Source organism: Channa argus, chromosome 14 (assembly GCF_033026475.1).
Source record: "Channa argus isolate prfri chromosome 14, Channa argus male v1.0, whole genome shotgun sequence".
Classification (NCBI taxonomy): Eukaryota; Metazoa; Chordata; class Actinopteri; order Anabantiformes; family Channidae; genus Channa; species Channa argus.
The window spans coordinates 509,878-526,401 of record NC_090210.1 but is presented as its reverse complement, the minus strand read 5'-3'; the positions used below and the strand labels follow the sequence as shown (position 1 = coordinate 526,401).

Here is a 16,524-nt window from a genome sequence, read left to right as displayed (position 1 = left end):
GTGCTTTATTATTTATTTCTTTATTATTATTAACTATATTATTCTTTATTATTATTATTATGCTTTAGCTCTCACGGCTCTTGGTTTAGTTAGAGAAAAATTATATTTGAGCTCATCTCAGGCTGGAGGCAATATATATATATATATATATATATATATATATATATATATATATATATATATATATATATATATATATATATATATATATATATATATATATATATATAATTTATATATATAATTTAATTTCCTTTTTAACTCATGTTAGGCAGATTTGGTTGTGTAGATAAATGTGATTTATTTGTTTTAAAGAACAACATATCTATATGTAATCAAAACACCAAAAATATTCCTTTCTTTTCCAACATAAACAATGTAATTTTTAGAAAGCATTTGGCTCTTAATAAAATTTTTGAGTGAAGCCTGAACTCTATTAGTTTTCTTTAATACAGGGGCATTCACACATATTACTACAATGTATTTACCTGTAGTTTGTCTCTAGTAAAGCTGCATTTCTGGGGGTGTGAATGTTATTTAAATTGCTATACTTTCAATGAACAGTTGTTTTCTGACTATCTACCACTGGTAAACACCAACTATCCTGGTAAATTGTAAATGGTCTGCACATAGTGCTTTTATACCTATTGGTAAGTGCTTTTCACTGCTTCTCATATACCTATTTGCAATCACACACACACTCACAGATTGATGGGGGATCTACTTTGCTGCTGGCCTACTCACCGAGAGCAACTAAGCAACACGTCATGTCATAGGAGCTGGCGATCAAGAAGTGGTTGATGGACGACTGCTCTACCTCCTGAGCCACAGTCGCCCCATTTTTAAATGTTTTATTCGGTCTTACTGACTTACATAGCGTCGTAAAGACAAATTGTTAATAATCGGGAAACCCCAACTTTTGCTCTTTTTACTTAATAAATTCATTCATCCCCTTACAGTAAACTGACTTTCTGCTTCATTATTAATATCAATTAATATGATCACGATAACTTATGTTACACATTATGTTAAACACACAGTTACCTGTTGAAAAAACAAGACACTCTGGCTTTTCTGTTTTTAATTTATAATTTCTCCATTTCCAGTAGTAAACAGACTTTCTGCTTCAGTTTCCAGTGAAATCAAAATGGTTTTCTGCTAAGTGTAGCTGAACTCTTTCAGTGTATTTCACATTTGGTGGGCTCCCGCTGAATTTGCACAGGTAGCAAGTGGTACTCAGCAGCATATCTGTCTTTCCACAGACAAAGAATGGGCAGCTGGTGCTGGCCTAGACTTCTGTAGCCACATGGATGTCTCTTAAGTAGTAAAAGGTAGTATACCGTAATCACATGCCATGTTGTGTCACAAAAAACAAGCTGTCTGCGTTAAAAGTGGTAAATTACTACAGCAGAGGACAATTTTAAACCTTACGTCTGTCTTTGAGACGCATAAATTTGCCTTACAGTAAACAATAAATTGTTTTCAGTTTTATGCTGCTTTCTGTCTTCCTTAATTCCTCCAAACCGTGGAGATATGGTGGCTTCACTAAGCCTCCCTGTGTGTACTGTGTAAATACATTGATAAATAATACTGGTTGGACAGAAATGTAAACAGTGATTTCAGTGATGCGTGTTTACCTTGAAATGGGATTTTTAGCAGGTGTGTATGCAGAGTGCACTGGCATCAATTTGAAATATAAAAGTCCAATGCACCAGTTGCTGCCAGATTCTGCAGTCACAACAACAGAAACATTTGCTAGCAGCATGTTTAGAGTAATGTGGAGATAACCTGAATATCACCCATGTGGACATCCACCAGTCATTGCATTTCACTTCACCTGTCATATGAGAAGGCGGATTTATTGTGATCTGTATCAGCTATGAAACTAACTAAGCAGCAGCAGATAGTCGGCTGTCCTCTACACTATCTGAATGCATGTCAACTCATCACGATGAGATTTCTGTGTGGATATGTTTAGAGTTTTGTGTTATCGCGCTGCCTGATGATAATTTGCATTTGAGTTGGGGTGTTCTGTCAGTCAAACTGCCGCTGTTTTTTCCCCCACTTTTTTGTCACTTCAAGCTTTTTGCTAAGCGCCATTCTAGGAGAAAACACACACACGCACACACACACACACGTGCATACATCGTATCTACTTACATGTACAGAAACACGCATACATACTTAGTGTTACACATAGCCCACAAGCACAACTCTGTGGCTGGCCTTACAAATATGGCAAGGCTGAATGCCTGCTTTCCTCCGCTTACTGCCTGATAGAATTCACAGCTCGAACTCTGGGCCCACACAGCTGGGGAACAATGTCATCTTTCACTGCTTTAATATCCTGGCCGAAGTGAACTTCTCCTGGATTATATTCTCTCTCTACAGCAGAGGACAAAGTATGAACATGTAGACCCTTCCAGTCCAACATTGAGGGTTCAATGTTCTAACAATGTTTGAAGGACTGAAGTCTTAAAGTGTCCTGGTGGCCTCATATAGGCCTTCCTTTTCTCACTCCCCATGCTCTGAAGCTATCAGTTGTTCAGAGCCTGGGGTGTGAGGGTCTGAAGTGGTGGCTAGCTGTTGTTCTCAGCCGTCATGTACTTAAGGGCAGCAAAGCCATATCGTCGCGACATGTTCTGCTGAAATTCCTCCTTTAGGGTTTTGAGGCAGACCCGGTACTGCTTATTGGAGCGGAACTTGGTGATGTCAAAGCTGGGCGCATGAGGCATGTGGATCATGTAGGCATTGGGCAGAACCACAAACTCATACTCCTGTAAAGACAAGAGGAAGAAGAGCTTTCAGTTTCAGCTGCTAATTGATACTAATTAACAGTCTTGTTATAACATTCCGTGTAAAAACCAGTGCCAAATCAACATTCACTTGATCCATTGTAGTGAAATTCATCTTTCTTTTATTTCACACTGTAGCTGCACCACTTTGATCAGCTGACATCTATTAAGGCAGGTAGATATGGACAAAAAGGAATATCTTGGTATTTTTAGGCTGAATGGCGATGCACAATTTACATCCAAAGCCTGTTTCACACATGAATTCTGCCTTGGACATTGTCCGGAGTCAACTTTCAGACATGTACAGTAATTCACAGCTGGAGATCGCCCAAATGCAAAGCATCCAAATGTGCTAGATTCCGTTTGCGATCACCGTGCAAAGTAGGCACAATTTGATATAAAACTTAATCTGTGGGAAACTGTCTTTTTTTACAGCACATCAGATGGATGCATCTAATATAAAAAGGTTCAATCACTGGGCGGTTCTTCCTTATTGAGCCTCTTTCTGACACACACTTGAATCCTGACTTTCACAGTGGCAGTTGAGTGAAACATTATTAACATGCCCACTTGCTCGCTTTTAATCCTCCTGATGATTTGGAACGGAGAAATGTGGTAAGGCAAGAGGCGGGGAACATCCTGGTCAAACAGTCTATCCCAGAGCCACAGAAAGACATACACTTCAGACCAATTTTGGATTCACCAATTAACCAAATGTGCATGTTTTTAGACTGTGGGACAAAATCGGAGCACCCAGAGGAAACCCACACAAGCACGCGGAGAGCATGCAAACTCCACATAGAAATGCCAGGCCTGGGGCATGAAGGCCCAACTTTCTAGCTGTGAGGTGGCAGCGCTAAGCCCTGCCCTTACATGCACAACCTCACTCACATAATACGGACATTTGCACTAGGGGGCACGAAGGATCAAGTCCTGATAATTTTGGCAGCATGTCATTGGGACATTGTGAAAGCTCACACACATAATACAGACATTACAGTAGCAGGCTCAATGGGTAAAGTCCGAATAATGCCGCCAGCGTCTCACTCTGACATTTGCTCTACCACATACACCTGCTTCTAAAAAAAGTCAGGATTCCAGTGCATGTCAGAAAGAGGCTCAATAAGGAAGAACCGCCCTTATTACAGAGTGTGTGAGAGTGGAGTAGTTGGTGGATGTATGAAGTGGTCTTAAAACTTCCTGGAGATAGAAAATGGAAGACAGACTGTGCCTGAGGCCTCCTTCTATGTTTAGAAAAGGATTCTCTATGTGAACATATCATACTTCTTTCTCCTAGAATCTATCTCTGTCCTTTCGGTGTTCTTTCACTGCTGAGTCTGGTCCTGAGGTGTTGCTTCTTCTGTGCTGGGCCAATAGTCTGCCCTTATGTATGGGCGGTTTGCTCTCTTCAATGCAAAGTTCGCTCTTCATTGGATTGGACTGCATAATCTACAGTATGTTGCTCTTAGTGTCTGGTCTATTATGTGGACAAGTCTGTCTGAATATGTTAGTGGGTTCAAAGTGAACAGGTATTTGGTATTTTCTGAATATCCTTTCCCGCTTCTCTGACATTTCAGCCAAGTAAGGAATTCCCAGGTTTTTCTTTTAACTCTAAGTCTCTGTTCTGTCTTTCATCCTGTGTGCGTGGGTTTTCTGTAGATTTCTATTTCTAGATTGAAACAGGTCCCTACGCCAACTCCACATTCCAGGAAGTGCAGTCTGTTGTTCTGTTAGATCTTAGTGCGGCATTCGATACCTTTGATCATAACATTTTATTACAGAGATTAGAACATGAAATTGGGATTAAAGGAACTGCACTAGGTTGGTTTAAATCTTATCTATCTGATAGATTTCAATTTGTTCATGTTAATGATGAATCCTCCATGCACACAAAGGTTAGCTATGGAGTTCCACAAGGCTCTGTGGACCAATACTTTTTACTTTATATATGTCTCCTTTAGGCAACATTATTAGAAAACACTAAAAACATAAATTTCCACTGCTATGCTGATGATACCCAGCTATATTTATCTATGCAACCAGAAGATGTTTTACTTCTAAACTCAGACAAAACTGAAGTCATAGTATTTGGGCCCAAAAATCTCAGAGACATGATGTCAAACCATATTGTTACTCTAGATGGCATAAGTCTGGCCTCCAGTACTACTGCAAGGAACCTTGGAGTTATTTTTGACCAGGATTTGTCCTTTACCTCACATATAAAACAAATCTCTAGAACAGCCTTCTTCCACCTACGGAACATTGCGAAAATTAGGAACATCCTGTCTCAAAGTGATGCCGAAAAAAAGGTCCATGCATTTGTTACCTCTTCATATTTCACCTTCACTAGCTTCTCTCCATTGGCTTCCCATTACATTTAGAATAGAATTTAAAACCCTGCTTCTTACATATAAAGCTCTGAATGGTCAGGCTCCATCATATATAGAAGACCTCATAGCACCATATCATCCCAGTAGACCACTTCGCTCTCAGAATGCAGGCCTACTTGTGGTTCCCAGAATTTCCAAAAGTAGAACGAGAGGTAGAGCCTTTAGCTATCAAGCTCCTCTCTTGTGGAACCAGCTCCCAGTTCAGATTCGGGAAGCAGACACCCTCTCTACTTTTAAGTCTAGGCTTAAAACCTTCCTCTTTAATAAAGCATATAGTCAGTTATAGTTATGCTGCTATAGGCTTAGACTGCTGTGGGACCCACCCCCCAATGCACTGAGCTCCTTTCCTCTTCTTGACCATCTCTCCTCTCCTCTCACCCTGCAATTGTCACCACTATATTATTAACTCTGTGTGTTCTCTCCCGTAGTTGCCTTTGTCCTCCTCTGTCCCCCTCTTTCTGTCCCTTTCTGCAGGTGTCCCCGGCTTTGAAGCTGTGTCTTCCAGCGTGCAGCTACTGGTCCTAACAATCTGCCTGATGTTTTGTTGTTGCTTTTTGTTGCTCTGTTCTTTTCTCTCTCCACTTTCCACTCACCTCAACCGGTCGAGGCAGATGGCCGTCCACCCTGAGACTGGTTCTGCTGGAGGTTTCTTCTGTTAAAGGGAGTTTTTCCTCTCCACTGTTGGCTATGGCTTGCTCCAGGGGGAATTGTTGGGTTCTCTTTATACATCTTTATAATCTTGACTTTATTTATATAGCGCCAATTCACAACAAAGTAATCTGAGGGCACTTTACGGAATAAAGTTGAATTGAATTGAATTGAATTGTTGTCCTTGGTGTCCTCCCTGGCGTATTTAATGTCCACTACATTTATGTGGTCTGTAAAAGCTTGTACTTCCTGGATCTTAAACTTCACCCAGTTGTCTTCTACATGTCTGACCCAGTGGGTCAGTGCCATATCCAGCAAGGAGTTTAGTGCTTTACTGCAGCATTAGTCAATGCTCAACTTCCACCACCCACTGAACGCCCTTTGCAAGAATTAAAATATCACAATTCTGCCTGCAGACAAAAGAACTATTAACCTGAACAAAATTCCCCCACTCATAGAGGACATGTTGAAGCAACAGCTGTCACCATGTTTGCTGTAGGCTATACAGTTACCATGATAACAGTTGTTACACTGTCACTTATTAGTAAAAATGTCTGTTTGATAAAGTTCTGGGAACAATTTAAAGGCACCTAGTAACCTGGTTACGAAAAATCTGCATATTGAATTTATAGGGGGTGAGCATTTCAACACCCATCATCAACTAAAAGTTTGAACCGAAAGTGGACATCTACGGACTCTCATGGACTTGGGCAGACAGCAAAATATATGTCACACAGACCCTTGTGGAAATATGAACTAGTTTATTTATCATATTTCTGAGGTAAATTTTACTCTCACTCTGAAAGGTACTTTCAAATCTTTGTTGAACATATCCTGCTCAGTTATGGATTATGTCATTATAGATTTTGCTGAAGTAGATGTTGCACAAGATGCACAATTTATTTCTAAGAAAAATATAAGTTTTAATTTAATTTTGACACACACCAGATGAGACAGATACCTAGAAAAAAACAGGATTACATGGAGGTGTTACCTGTGCATCCAACTCCATGATGTGAGCAACTTTGTTCCAGCCAAAGCCCACAAAGCGACGGTCATACTCAGGACAGTCCCTTCTCACCATGACATAGGGTTCAAAGTCAGCCTCCCACTGTACCCTGTAGGGTGTGGTGGCAGTCCGCCATTTGGCAAAGTTAGTTGGTGCATGGCCTTTAGTCCACACATGATACCTAGCAGGAGAAAAGGCTTTCATCAAACTATTGTTGGGGAAAGTTTGATTTACAGATTCTGTATCCTAGCTGATTTTTCGATTATTGACCAATTCAAAAGGCTGAATTACTGTTTTAGGAACTATGACACTGCTAAACCAATCTGTTTTTACAGAGCTGACCTTTGGGTGGATGAGCTGTGATAGCTTTCACACCAATTTAATATACATTTTTAAAATTATATACTTGGTTATTATATATTAAAGTTTTCAGTAGGACCCCAATGAATTAAATATTCATCCTAATGTGCACACCCCATCATTTTAATCTTTTCTAAATATTATTTGCTAGTTTAGGACAGATAAGTGAAATATGGATGAGTCTATATTACTGATTTAGACTACCATTGATGAGGAAATGAAAAGAGCTGTAGAAGTGTTGACATCTTAAGTAATGACAATTTAAAGACTTAAGTATGACTGGTTCACCTGAAGGTGAAGAGTGTACCCATGTCCAGCTGAGACAGCAGCTCAGCCTTAGATTTTGGGTAAGAGAGGCGATATCGTAGCGTCTCAAAGGCTGGAACCACCAGAGCTTTCTTGGTGTTGGCCATGTCTAGCTGCACCACTGATTTCCTACAGGCATACACAGGTACATTATTTACTTAAAGCTGCAGTGTCCTTACAGTGTCCTGGAAATCAAGTTAGCATAAGACTCAAAAGCATGTTCTCTGTGTCAACTAATGGAGGAGTCAGGAACAGGCAAAAACAAACTGCCTTGTGTGAAATGCTTAATTTCAAGGTATCAGACAAAACTATCAGCCTGGTAAAGACCGATTTCTGCTTCTCCGTCAATACATGTAAAAGTCGACACAGACCTACGCAGAGACGGTCATTATGTTTAACCATAGGTCGCAGAGGATCCCCTGATAAACACGCCTCCTAGATCTCAACGACACATTGTGGGAGATGTGCGTCCAACAAGCTGACTGGATAATGTTGGATCAAAACAGGAATAGAACCGGGAAAAAAAGTATAATAAGAAATGTAACCATTCATACCTTTGTAGATGTTCACACTGATTTTATATAATATTTATGCTGTTTAAAAAAACCTATTGTTGTATTGGTGCTTTATCCAGTCTTTAGTGTATTTATTTTGTTTTCACTGTGTTTTGAGTTGTGTATTTCAACTTAGGAATTTCCAAAAAGTTTCCAAAAAGGAAAATAAGAAAAGGCTGGGTTTGATAGCATAGTGTACTTCACATTGTACAAAAAACACAATTCACAAAAGGACAGCACATTGTAGATCTATATGTCTATCAAATACATCACTTCCTTATTTGAGCAATGAATGCAAAAAACTCCAGAGGCTTCACATGCTTTCTTGTAATTGTAATTTTGTGCTCTCTACTCTCTCTTCTGTGAAATTCAGGTCAGTAGACCACACCTCAGCCTAGCATCCTGCCAAAGAACCAAATTTTTGCAAAGGTTTGGAAAAAATTCATCATGTCCATTTTATCATTGAAATATGTGTTTATCTTTACAGACACTGAGTGTTGTAACTTGTAGAACAGATGCGGTGTGGTAAACGCTATACTGCCCTCTTGTGGACACGTACGTCTACCATGGAAGTATAAAAGAAACGTGTGAACATGTTTATGTGTATCGACAGAGAAGTATGATTTCGGCTCAACTCAGATCCTACCTGAGGTACTCGTAGAGGCCGTACATAGGCAGGAAGTCAATGTCTGACAGGAACATGTAGGGTGTGTTGACCTGTTGCATGGCCACATTACGTAGGAGATTAACTGGGTAGAACTGTCCCTCTTTGTAGACGATGTGATAACCTACATTACCGCGGCTCATCAGCACCTCAGAGCCCTGAGCGTAGCGCAGGAACTGTTGAGCCTCAGCATCAGACAGGTAGAGGGCTAGGCTGATAGGGCCTTCCCAGTGCTTACAGATAGCCTCCAACATTTGGAGCCTGCAGAGTGTGAGACACATCAACAACTATTACTATTCTACACTAAATCAAAAGACCCTTAATAAACATAGTCTCTTGTAAATAAAGAAATAATAGAAAATAAGACAGAATGTCCTTTATTTATTCACTCTGAAAGACTTGAAGTGGAGTACAGAGCCCTGCAATGACACACAATAAAAGTGAGAAACAAAAGAACCATTACACTTATGCAGTGTGTTCCACAGTTTTGCAAAGACAATAGGTTCCTCATATTAGATTTGTGTCCTAGAAAATGTACTTCAAACTACCAAAATGTTGAAACTGACAATGTCCATGATTGGATTTTATAACAAAAATATATATAAATAAATAAGTGTACTGCAAATATACAAAATTCTCACAGCTGAGCTGATCATCCAGTTTCCTGAAACCCCCCTAAGAACTAAACCTGTCCTAAAAAACTGATATCTGTTTGTAGTTTTAGTAGTTAATTACACAAAAACTTGAATTACTATGCAAATATGTATGTAACTGAACTACCAGAAAGTTACTACTGATAGTACATCTGTTGCACCATTGTAATTGCACCATTACAACAAAAAAGTACACTGTAAATACACCAACATAATTAATCGTGGTTCATACTAACCTCTGACAGATCTGAACCTGCAAACAGCTCTGGACAGTAGCAATAGCATAAAGAATTAAGATAAGACTTTAAGACTTCATTGATCCCACAATGTTCCTGTGTGTGACCGAACAACATGAAAAAGGGAAGAAATTTGAACAGTAGGTGAACCGTGTGAATGAGGTTGAAGTGAACATAAAGTACCTTCTATTTGTTAAATGTGCAGTTGGTTAACTAGGGCTGTGGACAGTCTGTGTTGACACAAATGTTTAGGCTGCATGCTGGCTCTGTGGAAAGTCCGGTCAGACACTTAAAGACACATTTTATGCCGTGAATACAGAAATGGAAACAAGGAAAGTATGAATAAGCCCCCAGAAAGCTTCCTCTGTGGATGACATCTGTATCAGATTGCATGAAAATTTGGTTGGTATGGTAGGTGTTAATACAACCTTAGTAAAATCTGTTGACAAAGCAGATCAGCTAGAAAACATGATATGCATATTTCCAGCTCACTATACTGATCTGTACAGAGGGAATGAACAAAAATAATTTTAATTACATACATAAACTCAGACCCAGGTTTTTGACTATTTAATCTGAACAGGATCTTTCTGGATAAAATAGATGATGTAGTCATGATATAGCAATTATAAACGTAAATTATTTAAAAAAAGACCTAATTATTTAGATGTATTGGTTTGAAAGAAGCTAAAACAGCTCCAGAGAGAAAGAAAGAAATAAATGTATCTCCTATAAAACACAACAAACTAAAATTATTAGTATTCATAATACTAGTAGTTTTGTGTTAGTATTCCACCAGCATGTAGTGTTAGGTCAAACGAGGCTATTGAACAACCTGCTATGAGAGATTGTGCTCATGTGCTGGTTGTTTTAGGCTTTTTTGGGTTTATTACTAGATACAGCTGCTCAGTCTGCTTTTCTGGTGGTTAGTCATGTCAACTGAACTTTCTCTTCTTGGTTGGAAATGTGTTGCTGAAAGTCTCTGCAGCCTTAGCCAATGCTCAACCACCACCACCCAACCTCACCTTGTGTCTAATAACACACACTTCACCTACAGACTCGACTTCTACAGCCAGAAACATAAAAACAAACATAAAAAAATGACTAATTAAAACAGATATAATTAAAATGTTCTGAATAGAACAATGAGCCTTGCTTGAAAATACAACAGAAGATAATATCTTTGCCCTGTTGCCAGCACTGTTCAGTGAGTGACATCACAGGAAGCATCGATAAAATGTCTCTACAATAAAATACATTTTGGAACATATTTCTACTGAACACATATTTAAAAAACTTACTCAACCTAGCTTTAGCAAAGTCAAATCATTCTCAATTATAAACTGCATTTATTGCAACAACACACAAAATAACACTGGTGACATTATCAAACACAGACATAAAGCCACTGAAGGCAGGATTTCTTTAATTTAAATTATGACTATTTGAAGCTGTAATTTTTCTTGTAATTATGTAATTCTTAAATGCTCCACACCTTAATCCTAATTTTAAAAAAAATTCAGGCATTATCTTTACTGGTGTAGCCATATCATTTTTCATGGTGATGGAGCCGGGAGGTTCCACTAATGCCTTGCTTTCATTTTCGTGGCATGACAACTAATGCACAGGGACATCTGGCTAAAGTTTTGTGTGGGTCGTCATCGACCCCAGTTTACACTCTCAGATCAAAGTGGGATGAGATCAACTATCTACCTGTAGATAAAGTAATTTAAACAAGCTCAGCCTGTTACCTGTGAAATATTGGTAACACACTGATATATCAGTATTAATTGAATTAACTCATGTAATCATAATCATTTTCTGCAGATAAATCCCTGCGGATATTGAATGCAAGACTATTTGCATTGTGATAAAATGTTTTTCATAATTATTTTGTAAATCACTTTTCCATAATTACATCTGTCCTGCGTAAAACACACACGATACATGTTAGATAAATTAGCAAGTTAATTATTATGTTAAAATTAGGTCGCACAACATTGGTGATGTTGGGAATGGAACTTTGGGAATGCTATCTTTTGTAAAACGTACAGCTGACCTATGCTAATGCCAACAAACCATTTCCACCATTTGAAAAGGTGAAGGAAAAAGTAAAGCAGCACTGCTTCAGCATTATGCAGAATACAGGGAAAAATGGAACAGCAGTTGACCTAGTGTGTACATGTCAGCAGTGTAACTGCATGGCAGAGCCTGACTTGAGCCTAATGACTGTTACACTGCAGCATGCTGGTTGTTAAATTATTGTAGCATTTAATCCTAAACTCACTGAAGCCCTTGAAATTAAAATTAAACACTGCTTGGAACTAAGCCAGAGGAGCTGGAATTCTTTTCTGGGACGTCTGCAAAGCCCTACTTAACCTGCTGACACTATGACCTGACTCTGGATAAGCGGAAGATACGGTGGTGTTTCTCATTCATACAGGTTTGGCTATCAGAAGATTGAATCATGTCAACTGGACTTCTGTCTTCTTGGTTAGAAACATTTCGTTACTTCCAAGCAGCTTCTTCAGTCAGGTACAATGTTAATACCACCTGGTGGTTTTAATGGTTTTGGTGGACAGTTCGACATGTAGCATACACTTTATCTTGACTGTTAACTGTGAATCATTTCATCATTTATACTCACATCCAACTTCTGACCATTATCAATATTTATATCATCCCATTATCACTGTTCATTCACTCATTGCCCAGCTATTTATTGTAAAGAGTAGTTATTTAGCTTAGATTTTCTTTGTTCTTACTGATGAAATTTTAAAACCTTTTGCTTTTCTGTTGGTGTGGTTCTTAATCTGGGCGTGCTTCTTTTGTTCTTTCATATGAGTAGACAGTAGCCATAATAATGCAAAGCCTCTTCTCTCTGTATGAATACAATTTAAATCTTGAATCTTGAATGTGGATGGAAAAGAATGTTAAAAGGAAAATATAAATGCATGTAGAGAAAACATTTAACATAGCTACTGAAAGCACAATCATTCTCTCTGTGCTCCACAGACAACCCAATAACAGCAATACAATGAGTGCGAATAAAAAAGCACTTTCACAATTTCTCCTTGAAGCAATTTTATGGTGAGTGGTTGAGGATGTGCCTACAAAGATACAAATTTTTGTGTCATGACTGAGAGAATAGAACTGCGAATTCTCTGCATTAGATGCACTTCATTGTAAATTTCCTGTTCACAATGGTCTTTCAGTGATGTCCTCAGTAATCCTCAACACAGAAACACAGGCTTCTCCTGGATCATTGAATGTAATGGCCATCCCTTTGAATTATGTCAATGAGAAATTTTTTAGTTGTTATTTTTATGTGGTAAATAAATATGTGCACCTGCTGTTTTCTAATATTGAATCTTGAATATTTTGTAATTTCAACTTTGATAGAAACACCATCCCATAGTTGCTGAACTAGTCCAAAGGGACAATTTTACGGCATTTCTATGTAGACGGTGTCTCAGTGTTAGGCCACTCTGTAAGTAAACAAATTTCCTTTCTCCTAACATTATCCAAGTTAAAAAATTTTGAACTGGAAGTCTGAAAGCTGAACATACATACAATCAAAGAATCTGCAAAGCACCACTGTGTAACAGTTGGTCTCAGAACAGAATGGTCTCCACTCAGTGTACATATAGGAAGTGGTAAAACTTGTAGAAATTGACCATCTTCAGAGCAGACTGACTTTTGCTGCTGTAGGTGTAGAGCATTACCTGTCCATAGAGAGCTGGGCGACCAGAGTGACATCAGTATTGTCAGAGCTGGGTTTATACTCGTAGTGAAGGAAGTAGAGGTGTGTCCGATGTACAGTAAATCGCTCACGACGAAACTCGTAGCAAGGATCGTCTTCGTCTAGTTCTGATAAAGTCTTCTGGAGCTGCAAACAAAGAGGAGAGGGACACCAATAGTCAGACAATGTGTGGGCCATTAGGTTGGTAACCCCCTTAAAAACACCGCTATTGACTTTGGTTGCGTTGCATTGTAGAGTGCAGTAGCACTGGCTGTATGAACTCTGTACTATGATAAAAAATGTCAAAACAATTATACATATATCAAACAAAACTAGTGTATGTATTCAAGATGAAGTAAGCCATTCTGATCTCATGTTTGCCACATTTATCTCCTCAGACTGTAGACTGCAGGTACAAGTTGTCACAGAATAAGAATTGTTTGCATATGTCAAATACCTCTGAACATGTGGCATAGCACAGCTTCTAGACTTTCAAATCTGTTTGTTTTACTGTATTACTGTATGTATACTATAGCATACATGATGAAATGGTCAACAGCTGTGACAACATATCCATGTTCCTATAAACCGTTTGAAACACTGAAACTTAATCACTGGATGACTCCTTTTTTAAATGTCAATTTCAATTTTCAATAGCTTTCTATGGTTTTACTTTAAGGTATAAATGTACATTAATGCTTTTAAACTGACTTCCCTATCTTAAAACACCTCTGCTTCTAGGTAAAAAGTTCTTCCGGATGACATCACATGAAAGGGTCATCATTAGGAGTTCAGATGATATTATCTGGAAAAGCTCTGGAAAAGCAGGTTGACCATAATTACAAACTCCGTAGTGTGAGCAACAAGATAAAACTAGAAAAGGCAATTTCCAAGGAAATTACGTGGGAGAGCTGTTAAGTCGCCCGGTAGAGGCCGACCGCTCAGAAGCTGCTGAGAGCAGAGGCGTTTGCACGTTCAAAGCCGCAAACGCTGAAGAGAGATAAATACGAACAAAAAGAGAAAGAAAGAAGATGACAATAAAAGAAAAAATCCAAAATACCAAGAAAAGTTGAATTCAGAAAAGAAAAAAAGTAGAAAGTAACAATGGAGGAAGTAAATAGCTAAAAAGGTGATATTTAAAGTGTAAAGAAACAGAAAAAGAAGCAAAGTAAAAAGTTGCTATTGAAAGTGTAAAGAAAAAAGTAAGAAGTGAAAAAGCAACAACTTGATTAACAAAAGTTGAAAGAAGTAGTAAGAAACAAAGGAAAAGGTAAATATTCCCAAAGTTAAAAGAAACAAAGAAAGAAGCAAAGTAAAAAAGTTGCTATTAAAAGTGTAAAGGAAGAAGTGAAAAAGCAACAACTTGATTAACAAAAGTGGAAAGAAGTAGTAAGAAACAAAGGAAAAGGTAAATATTCCCAAAGTTAAAAGAAACAAAAAAAGAAGCAAAGTAAAAAAGTTGCTATTAAAGTGTAAAGAAAAAAGCTAGAAGTAACTACTTAGAAATGAAGGAACCATTTTAATGCTGAAAAACTGTTGAGAAAAAAAAGTTGAAAAGAGCTTTTAATTTGAAAGTGTGTTTCCTGTCTGTGTCTGTGTGGTAGTTTGTGTGTCCACTGTAGGGAGACTTCAAAACAAACTCATTTTAGCATTTAAATGCTAAATAATTAAAATAAGAATGATAAAAGGCTTTTATTTTGAAAGTGTGTTTCCTGTCTGTGAGGGTGTGTGTGTAGGGAAACTTCACCACAAAGTCATTTTAGCATTTAAATGCTAAAAAGTGGATAAAATATTATGAAAGGCTTTTATTTTGAAAGTGTTTTTCCTATCTGTGAGGGTGTGTGTGTAGGGAAACTTCACCACAAAGTCATTTTAGCATTTAAATGCTAAAAAGTGGATAAAGTATTATGAAAGGCTTTTATTTTGAAAGGGTATTTCCTGTCTGTGAGGGTGTGTTTTCTGTGTGTGTCTCCACTGTGTCTGTTGAGGGAGAAAAACTCAGGTAAAGTGTGTGGACACAGCTCTGAGGCTGATTACATGACGTCATGCAGCTGTGTCCGTTACCATGACAATGACTGCTGCCCGCCTGCTGAGTCATGTGAGCCAAATGCAAAGGCAGGCTGGAAAAGTGCTGAGACTATGCCTCGCAAAATGCTCAAAATATGAAAAAGTATTAGTCCTATCGAAACAATTCAAAAACTGTGAGTGACAAAAGGCTTCAATGAACACACTGATGTACTTTATTTGAAGATACTCCATAAAATGAAGGCGTGGTGGCGATTTTAAAACAGCCCCCCGTTTGTGATTTGATTAGAATTTAAGAACCTCTGTTATAATGGGCTCCAATGGGAGTTTTGACGGCACTCTCTCTGCTTCTGGACACTTGGAGAAAGAACCGTCAGTCCTGTCACTATGAGAGTTACATTTACTGAAAGAAGACAAAAATACCTACATTCTGATGTATAGTTTGTTTATGTAAGATTAAAGTTGACTGAAGGAAAGAAGGAAAAGAAGGAAAAAAGTTGCTAAAAGTGGAAGCTGAAAAGTTAGAGTGCGTGTGATGTCACCCACTCTAGCTGCTCCAACATTCCGCAATACACACTAATGGAAAAGTTGAAAAAGCTCCAAAAGTTGCCTAAAACTAAAACTGCGATTATTCAAAAAGTATAAAAGATAGAAAGAAGCTGATCCACCCAGAAAAAGTTGAAAGGGACTAGACCCGTATAAAGTTTAAATGAAGTTTCTACTCCAAAGTATGACGACACAAGAGGCAGATGAAAAGTGGCAAGTTGAAGGGAAATTTTAAGTGCCTTCCATTCATTTTCTATGGGAAAAAAAGTTCATAAAAAGTGAAATATAATAAAAAGTATAAAAGTTATTAATGAGAAAAGTAATAGCATAGATCTCCTAAAAGAGACCTACGTTTAGGAAGTGGAACGAAGTTTCTACGACAAACCGTCTAGGAGGAGATAGTGACCGAAAAACGGCGAAATAATAATAATAATAAAGAAAAGGATCTCATAAGTGTGAGAGCTGTGCTTACAGCTCTCCCACTAATAATTTGAACTGAAGGTACCTCTGACTGATGTCATCTGTAGGAGTTTTTCAGATAGAAGCAGACATTTACATCTACTACCTAAACTAGAACCAAAAGAAGTTCTTAATGA

At 38.1% G+C, this 16,524-nt stretch overlaps 1 protein-coding gene across 1 annotated transcript in view; it reads right to left on the bottom strand.

Annotated features, from left to right (window-relative positions):
- Positions 1 to 1,066: 1,066 nt before the first annotated feature.
- Positions 1,067 to 16,524, bottom strand: part of large1 (LARGE xylosyl- and glucuronyltransferase 1) — a 129,022-nt gene continuing 113,564 nt past the window's right edge. The window contains exons 11-15 of the mRNA XM_067474409.1: positions 13,341 to 13,504; positions 8,709 to 8,987; positions 7,491 to 7,637; positions 6,828 to 7,023; positions 1,067 to 2,777 (exon numbers count right to left, since the gene is read on the bottom strand). Of these exons, the coding sequence (XP_067330510.1) occupies positions 2,580 to 2,777; positions 6,828 to 7,023; positions 7,491 to 7,637; positions 8,709 to 8,987; positions 13,341 to 13,504 (984 nt within the window). The 3' untranslated portion in view covers positions 1,067 to 2,579. The remainder of the gene's footprint in view (positions 2,778 to 6,827; positions 7,024 to 7,490; positions 7,638 to 8,708; positions 8,988 to 13,340; positions 13,505 to 16,524) is intronic.